At 39.9% G+C, this 9,561-nt stretch overlaps 1 protein-coding gene across 1 annotated transcript; it reads left to right on the top strand.

Moving 5' to 3' along the window:
- On the top strand, window positions 1-9,346 carry tmem128 (transmembrane protein 128). Its single transcript, XM_088338019.1, has 5 exons — window positions 1-154; window positions 5,851-5,983; window positions 6,052-6,213; window positions 7,237-7,345; window positions 9,098-9,346. The coding sequence occupies exons 1-4, from the start codon at window positions 52-54 to the stop codon at window positions 7,334-7,336; spliced, it is 498 nt and encodes a 165-aa protein (XP_088194145.1). The 5' UTR covers window positions 1-51; the 3' UTR covers window positions 7,337-7,345; window positions 9,098-9,346.
- The last annotated feature ends 215 nt before the right edge of the window (window positions 9,347-9,561 follow it).

Raw genomic sequence — 9,561 nt, 5'->3', positions numbered from 1 at the left:
TGATCTACAGGAAGTCGGAAAGTCGCCCGTGAATAAAGATTGAAATCCATCATGCTAAATGACAGCGAATACGCAACGTTGAGAAACCGATTCCAAAAGAATGCCGAGTTACTCATGCAGGCGACAGCTTCGTCGCCCGACGAAAACGAGAAGTGTAAGTGGAGAGATTTTATTTGGGTTTTAAGGTTCTTCGCAGCAACTGTGGCCAGTGTTGCGTGCATTAGCTGGCGCCGCCCAACACCCTTTCTGCAAAATGTTATTTGACAATGTAAACTGGAGTGGTGGGTAATTCAATGCATTTGAATTATATCGTAAATAATTCTTTAAAACATACAATTCAAACAATGCAGAGTGCATCTTGTGAAGCTAGCTTAGGACAAATAACAAACCCGATCTTCTACTAGGGAACAATATCTCCTTTGAGATCATCACTGACCCTACTCCAACAATTCTTGATTGTTTTTACTTAGTTAACACTGCATCCATTCCAAATGGATCACTTTTCAGCCTATGGTCTAAAATAGGGCGATTTTCAACCAGTTTCCAACCATTTTGATTTTGTTTTTTCTACATTTTATTTTACAATAAAAAGTCTATAGATTGCTGGATTAAACATCCAACTTAATTCCAGGCACAGGATAGTTTTTGCTCCTTTTTCTGTCCTACCAAGCCGAATCAGATCTGCACATTTTTAACCGAAAATATGTGTTATCAGCTGACCTTCAGAGAAAATGGAGCAAAGAGTCACACTCCCGATTTGCAACTGTAACAAGAAAAAAAACTTTATCATTGGTGTCTTTTCCTTGAAATGTGAGCATATTTTACAAGTATTGTAAATGTATAGAGAAATATTGCATTTCTAAAGAGGCAAAGTATGCCAAGGTGTTACATTGTGATAGATGTTGAAATTATTATGAATGAGATATTTTCTGAATAGAGTCATTCCAGTGAAAATGAAAAAAATATATGCAGCAAGTTGATGCTTGATTTACTAAATAATATGGAAATAAGAAAAACAATTAAAGGAAAGTGATGAAACGACATTCGCTCTTCATCCATCTTCTCCATGTGTCCAAACCAACCAAGTACTCTCTCATATGCACACTTGCTCAGTTCTGCTACTACTCCAGTTCTGTCTCTCACAATTCCATTTCTCAATATATCCAATCTTGTCATTCCTAACATGCCGAGGAGCGAATGTTGAAGAGGATCTACAGAGCAGAAGTAAATAAAAGACCAAGAGGAAGGCCGCGATTGACGCGGATGGATGGTGTTATGAGTGCACTGCAGGAAAGAGGTCGAAATATAGTGGAAGCTAGAGCTCTTGTTGGTGATAGGAAGGAGTGGAGAGGTTCTGTGAAAGGATAGTAGGATGTTAATACATGTTTTAAGGGATGGGCCGGGCACCTGAATGATGCGGCAGGGGTAAACCAGCGAAAGCTCTGGGGCCCTGCTGTTGAGTGACATGGCTGCTTTCTTGCGTCCCGCTTCATCTGGACGGACGAAAGCATGACCAACTTGTGTGCCGAGGTGCTTAACTTGTTTGGGTGTTTGGGCATTTGGGCATTTGGGTTGGCCATGGTCAATTTTTTTTTGTGTTTTTTGCTACTTTTTCCTTTCCTTTGTTTTTGTGTTTGTGTTTGTCTTGCAGTCGGTCGCCCCTCTCGAGGGATATGACCAGGGCAGATAGATAGATTAAACGTCAATTGAGCCCTAGATATAATATACATTTTTTTAATTTGTCATTTATTAATTAAATAGTACAGTACTTATTATTTACAATAAGAATAGATGCAACACACCAGGAAAAATATGGAATAAGACTTGAAGAAAATAATAAAATCAAAATAGTATTAGGATAAATAGCCAGTAATCGCAAGGTAGTGCTTTTAGACTGGCCTGAATTGTAAGTGCATTAGAAAAGAGTGCAATTACACTAACAGCAATATTGTGTAAAAATAACAATAGAGAAATAAATATGGACATACATTTTTCTACACATAGGTAAGATATTTCTTTCACAGTGTTTTGTGCTTGTTTAGGGTAGTGATGGGGAAAAACTATATCTAAGCCTGTTAGTACAGTAAACCTCGGATAAGTCGGACTCGCATAAGTCGGATTCTCGGATAAGTCGGACAAATTGCGTGGAACGTTTGTTCTCTAGGCTTTTCTGTAGTATTACACCTCGCATAAGTCGGATTTTATAAGTCGGATCCTCGCCTAAGTCGGATGGATTTTTCCGTACAATTGACCCTTTTTAATGGTTTTCGCCTCTGATAAGTCGGATCGGTATCAGGTCGCCTAGGACATCTCCCAAATGCTCTAAATTTCAGCCTCCAGTGGCAGTAAGCGATGGAATTTTCCGGGAAGATTTTCACTCCTCACAGATTTTCCGGGAAGATTTTCACCCCTCCCAGATTTTCCGGGAAGATTTCTTGATGTGACGTGGCGTTCCGTGATTGGCAGAGGCTATTCATCAAACTCCTCCTCAGTGTTGAATGATAGCACTCTCAATCACAGCACGCGGTCATAGAACAAAGCCTCGTAATCATAATCCTATTGTTTCTTATTACAGTAGTGCTAGCATTCAAATTGAATTTGTGTGAATTTCTTTGGACTTCCTTGCGGTCTGTGCGGTCTACGGTGTGGCGATGGCCTCAAGTTCTAAAACCAAAGGCAGGAGTCTCAAGACTAGAACGTATGAAGAAAAGCTCGCTATCATTGAATTCCAAGAAAAGAATCAGCACATGAAGCAAAAAGACATCGCGGCGAAGTTTGGAATGAGCCCTCAAACTTTGAGCGACATTCTGAAAAGCCAGAAGAAGATAAAAGATATGTGTGCGACAGATTTTAGAGCTCCGACCGCTAAAAGGCAGAGGGTAAATGATCATCCAGATGTCGACAAAGCACTGATTTTGTGGTTCCGTCAAAAATCATCGAGGCCTGAAATCAGAATTGACTGTGGAATGATGCTAATGCAAGCTAACAAATTTCGCCAACAGTTTTCACCGGAATCGGCTGAACTTGCACCAGCGTGGATCGACAGGTTCAAAAAACGATATGGACTTGGGCGGATTACTAAAGCCGGGGAGTCGGGCGGAGTGGATACAGAGGTTGTTGAAGAATGGAAAAGCGGAAAACTGCGAGAAATACTCAAGAATTATGAGCCAAAGGATATTTATAACGCGGACGAGACGGGCCTCTTTTGGCTGCTTTTGCCGGATAATTCCATCGGTTTTATTGGACAATCTCATCACGGTGCGAAACAACCAAAATCTCGACTGACAGTGCTTGTGGGTTCCAATATGGACGGTACTGATAAGTTGCCGTTGCTGGTTATCGGAAAAAGTAAAAAACCGAGAGCCTTTAAAAACGTAGAAGTTCCGGTGCTGTATGAGGCCAACAAGAAGGCTTGGATGCTGTCGTCGTTGTTTGAAGCTTGGCTGAAAAAGTTGGACAGGAGGATGGCGTTCGAAAAGAGGAAGATCGTTATGGTGGTGGATAATTGTCCGGCGCATCCAACCATTGAACTGAACAATATCGAATTGGTGTTTTTACCACCAAATACCACTTCGCACACCCAGCCGATGGACTCGGGTATCATAAAAAACCTGAAGTATTTCTACAGACGTACACTGGCATTGCGAAGACTTGAGGCAACAGATGATAACGCTCCTCCGTTCTCATGGACGATTTTGGACGCAGTAATCGCACTTAAGTCTGCGTGGAAGCGAGTGACTGCCAAGACCATCGAAAACTGTTACCGAAAAGCTGGTTTTGAGAGACCTGCAGAGATCGCTGACGATGTAGGAACCGACGATCAAGTCCGTGACGAATCACCAGAGGTCGTGGAGGACACTTCAGAAGAGGAAGTGACAAACTTCCGGAACATATGGTCGCGACTACGAGACTTGTTTGGAGAGGCAGTTCCAAGTAACCCTGATGATTATCTCTGCGTAGACGACAATGTAGAAACTGTCCAGGAATTAACAGATGAACAAATTGTTGAAGTCGTTCGTGATCCTTCAGCGGAGGAAGGTCTCCTTCGTGACGAGGAGGAGGATGAGCAAATGGACGTTGAAAGACCGCCCCCGAAACTCAACGACGCCTACAGTGCACTGCGCACTTTGAGGTATTACGGCCTTGCTGCATGCCCAGAACTCGAAGACCTTGCCGATCAGATGGAGACGTTGCTGCTGAAACAATCCCAGTTATCTATGCAACAAACCAAAATTACAGACTTTTTCAAATGAGTACAATGTAACTCCGAACCTAACAGACTTACGAATCTAACGGACGATGAATCGTACGGATAAAATTACATAACCAGTTCATATACAGTGTATTATTAACCATAGTTCATATCAACCATGTTCATGTTCATTTTAAGAACTTTTTTGATAATAAATCACGTTCATGTTACAAGATATCATTGCTTGGTATTTCATTTTACATATACAAGTATGCACTTTTCTAAGAGTTAAATTTCTTCTTAGTTCGAAATTTTGCGACCTCGGATAAGTCGGATCCTCGGATAAGTCGGATGAAAATGACCGGTCCATCTGGATCCGACTTATCCGAGGTTTACTGTATTTATTATAAGGGATTTGTAGCATCTACTACATGGCAATAGATTGTCCTCCAGACTGGCCAGAGAGCAGCCAATCATTTTCTTGGCTGTGTTGACCCTCTCAGGTTCTGCCGTCTCCAGTTCTGTTCAGGCTCTGTCGAAGGACTTTATAGGGAGAAAAGGCAGGATATGTTGGAACACGATTTACCTCTAGTAGAAAAAATAAACCAGAAAGCAAGACCACGCAGAGCTTATAGAAGGATTTTGCACCAATTTGGCACAGTACACTCTGCCTTGCACAGGCAAAAAGGATCACTTTCCTTAAATGTGGACTCCAACTTCCTTTTGAGGTCACAGAGTTTGTTGTGAGCAACGAAGCGTGGATCAGCTACCACACGTCTTTGTCAGCCAGCAGCTGCCATGATATGTTTAATCCGGTTAATCTTTGTCAAATAAGACATAAGTACGTCCCAAGGTAGTCCAAGAATCTTTAGGAGAGCTTTCACAGATATACAAATGCTTTTTTTGACAAACCCTGTTAGAGTGGCAACATGAATTGAGAATTATCATTGAATTGCAGGTTTACGAGTAAGGTTTTTAAATGAATATTGTTTTTAATCAGATGCACCAAAATAAAAATTTTGGCCCCAGAAACAAAAATTTGTTACCTGAAAGATTGTAACTGATTTTTTTTTTTAATTTTGCACTGAGTCTTGATATAAAATGATAAATATTTAACTAGCATACTAATAATGGCTGCTGATTTTTAAATCATTTTATTTGATTCTCATAAAACCAAAAAATTGGCTTTAAAAACTTGCAGTCAGACAAAAAAGTGCAACAGATGAAGTAAATCTGCTGAAATATTCCAAATGCAAATAATACAATAAAGGTCGTTCTATTTTAGTACTTCGAGTAAGGTGGCGTGTTACTGTTGTTGTTGTTGTCAGTTATGTATTCTGAATATGCATCACAGGCAGTGCAAGGCTTTCTCTTCCTTGTCAAAAGAATTGCGGGAAATGAAAACATGTATTGTCCCAGAAGCGTATGATTTAGGTTGCTTGTTTTTTTATAAAAGAAAATTAAATCGCAATTATCCAATTATATCGAATCGCAACACATCGAAAATCGCCATATAAATCGATAAGGCACCTTAGTATCGTGATACAATCGAATCTTCACCAACACATATCGTCCCACCCTTAACAAATATGAAGTCAAGAATTGAAAAAGTTCGCAAAATGTCATGATAACGATTCCCTTGCTTGTGTATATTTCAGATCGAGGAGAAAAAGATGTGAAACCTCTTCCACGATTTAACACACACTCTGTTTTCTGGGTCGTGGCATCCATTTGCGTCACCTATTATGTGGATTTCTTTCACGTTATCACCGAGAACAACGATATAAAAAGGTGAATGAGCACAATAACAACAATTTCTAATGGCTGCATGCATCTCTAACATTATTTTTCTTTTTCAGTTGGTGGTTTAATGTGGGTTTGCTGCTTCTCGGCATTTGCCTGTGCCTGGCCTCATTTTGCATCGTGTACCTGGAGTGGTTCCGGGGAATCGTGCACTACGATCAAGAGTATCCTGCAATCCCTCCTGTCACCACCGCCGCTTTTATTGCTGCTTCGTGCAGGTACAGCCGTCGAGTGATATGTTGTTATATCTTGTGATTGCGTGATATTTTAGTGATCTGGCATGCGAACGGAGAAAATTATGTGCTGTACTACATACTGAACAGCAGAAGGCACTGTTGATAGTCTAAATTCGTTACATGGCAAAAAAAAAGCATAAGAGAGATAAAAATGTTCTTGAAAGCCCAGTGTGTGTTTTTTAGCGACTCCTAGTGGTGTAAAACAGTTCAATTAAACACTATTGGTTTAAATAGTAAGAAAAGCTATATCTATACACATGTAAATCTGTAAAAAAAAAAATTACACAACTTGTGACGCCCTTGAAGGAGGTGACATGTTTGTCTACCATCTTACTACTACGGAAGCCCAAATGACAATTATGTGAAGGTAGCTTGTAATAGCTACTTATCTTTCAACGCTTAGCAATGCATGCGATGCTCGCCAAGTTCCGTGATTAAGGCATCGTCGACGTTTTACTACTATTTCCTTCTCTAGTTACTCATCTTGGCCAGCCGCTATTGTTCATATTTGCTGCTTGCTGAGTTGCACGATGCTGTGTCCTGACGCTCAACCAGTTCTGGTTTGCTCTTACAAAAGCTTACACCACTTCGGACCAACTCCAGTTATTCGTTTTTTTTTTTCAGCTACAACAACTTCAAGTGGTGAATTTTAACACATTGCCCCTTTAATATTCTTGGATTTTTTTTGACTATCTCCTTTTTAAATATTTGACTTGTTTTCATATGATAATTATTACTTCCAAAAAATGAAACATATATAGAAATGTGATAATTTCTAAAAATAACAAAAAATATGTTAAGATGGGAAATTGGACATTAAAATTGTATTCAAGAAATCCATATCATTTTTACCTTTTGCATTTTTTTTTAACTTTGTAAACACGAAACTTATCAAACATAAGTAGACTATGGCTCTTTTTTCCGGTATGGCACCAATAAACTTCTATACAAGAGAAACTCTTTGCAATTTGTACTTTAACTCATTTGCTTAACTTCCTATTCCAGTTTGAACATCGCGCTATGGCCCGTCTGGTCCATCTTCACGCCGCTCATCCTCTTCACGCAGTTCATGGGTGTCGTCATGCTTATTTCCATGCTTGGATGAACGGAATAGGTAACGTTATTTAAATATCTTTTTCATATGTTCCAGCATGTACTTTTAAAAGTTTGATCGACTGTGGTTACGTTTACCTGCAGAAAGCAAAAATGCTACAAGTATAGACATCTAAATATAGTGGTCGCAACAGTTGTATCCATCCACATATAGTGTAACTCCATGCTTTTCGCCAGCCACATACATACTTATTTTGTAAACATTAGAGACAATATTAATAACAACAATGATACATTCGACTTCAAAGCCCCTTTCGAAACACCCAAGATCGCTGTACATAGAGTAACAAACAACGATAAAGCAAGAATAGAACAAGCCTGTAATGAATAGCAAATAAAAACACAGTAGAGTTAAAAGGGGGCTGTATGTTAAGCAGCTGATCATGAAAAGTCAAGTCTAAAGAGGTGGGTTTTGAGTCCGGATTTGAAGGTGGACAGCGTGGCGGAATTCTGGAGGTCATGTGGCAATGAGTTCCTTAGCTGGGGTGCACAGTGGCCGAAAGCTCTGCTCCCCATGGAGCTGAAATGGGCTGCGGGAATAGTATGTAGAGGAAGGAGGATGATCTGAAGGTGCAGCAATGGAGCTCATTTTTGGAGTGCGGAGGAAACAAGTACGGTACTTTGTTGAATTTGATGAGTGACGTGAATTAAATCATTCTTTTTAATATCAAAAGTTAAATGCGGAAACAGGGACTGTTTTCTTAATAATGTCTCTCTCGCATCACTCATGTAATCGAAAAACCCGCAAATGGCATGAATAAGGGGTTATTCTTTTGTGTCTAGACATGTAAATGTATGATTGCTCAGAGAATCCACTCTAAGATTTCCAATCAGAATATTGCCTGCATGTATTTTGAATCAAAGACTCATTTTGATCCACCTACATCTCATGTGTTACAATTTCTATTAAAATTATTTATCATAGGGCAGCACGGCGGCGCAGGAGTTAGCGCGTGTGCGGCACAGTTATGAGGTCATGAGATTGAACCTCCTGTGTGGAGTTTGTATGTTCTCCCTGTGCTTGCGTGGGTTTCCTTCGGGCATTCCGGTTTCCTCCCACATTCCAAAAACATGCATGTCAGGTGAATTGGCCGATCCAAATTGTCCCTAGGTGGGAATGAGCGAGCGAATTGTCTCTCTGTGCCCTGCGACTGACTGGCAACCAGTTCAGGGTGTCCCCTGCCTACTGCCCAAAGATAGCTGGGATGGGCTCCAGCACTCCCACGACCCTACTTAGGATAAGCGGTGAAGATAATCGATGGATGGATAATTTATTGTAAAAACATTGCCACAAACTTAAGTGATTAAAAATAAAACAATTACACTCACCAGCTTGCATCTGACAATGTCAATTCCGACATTAACTACTGTCAATTTGTACTGTAGACTCCGGGGTGTTAGGACATTGAAATTCAGTATTCGCTGTTGGAGTAGTCCCGTTTCAATTATACTTAACTACTCATTTTTTCCCAATCAAAGCCCAGCAAAAACACAGAAAGATGTTGATTCTAACATCAGACATAACTTAATATTGCTGATCCGTGATTGTCCCAAATGCGGCTTAGCAGCTGGTTGCAAATGTTTTGATAAACTTAAAGCCGAGATAGCAACTGTCAAGCTAGCATTCTGATGGTTTTTGCACATTCTGTTCCTGACTGGGCGCAACGCTGATTAATTCAAGCTTAAAGTAGCACAAAAGTTCATATCTCATTTTAACTGATTCATCTTTTATCATTTGTCTTTTGTTTTCTAGCAATGGTTGAAATACTCCTGAAACATTCAGCCGAAACAGCAAGATGAAAACCAGTAATGACTCTGTTCTATTCTACATGACAAAGACTTGAGGACTACTTCTTATTCTATTTTATAATGCATTAAGATGTTTGACGATACCACTGAGCCCTGCGAGAAAATATTCAATGACAGCAAATTTGTGCGGAATGCTCCATTAAGTGTATTTTTGTTTCTTAAATAAAGTTGTACTACTTTTTTTGTAAACTAACCGTTCTTGTTCAATGTCTGTACTCCACGACTTTGGCATAGACTGCAGTTATGTTTTAGGCCATAAGTGGCAGTCAGGAGTTAAAAATGGGAAACTCTTGCAATACAGACGCTCCCCTACTTACGAACATTCGAGTTACAAGTAAGGGTACATACGAACATTTTTTTCAGGCTGTCTAAAAATATCCGGACATTGCTGTTAGATTTTGTATTGTG

Source organism: Urocampus carinirostris, chromosome 6, assembly GCF_059441175.1.
Source record: "Urocampus carinirostris isolate Australia breed hairy pipefish chromosome 6, RoL_Ucar_1.0, whole genome shotgun sequence".
Classification (NCBI taxonomy): Eukaryota; Metazoa; Chordata; class Actinopteri; order Syngnathiformes; family Syngnathidae; genus Urocampus; species Urocampus carinirostris.
Note: the sequence above shows the minus strand (reverse complement) of the source record. Positions and strands in the feature narration are given on the sequence as shown.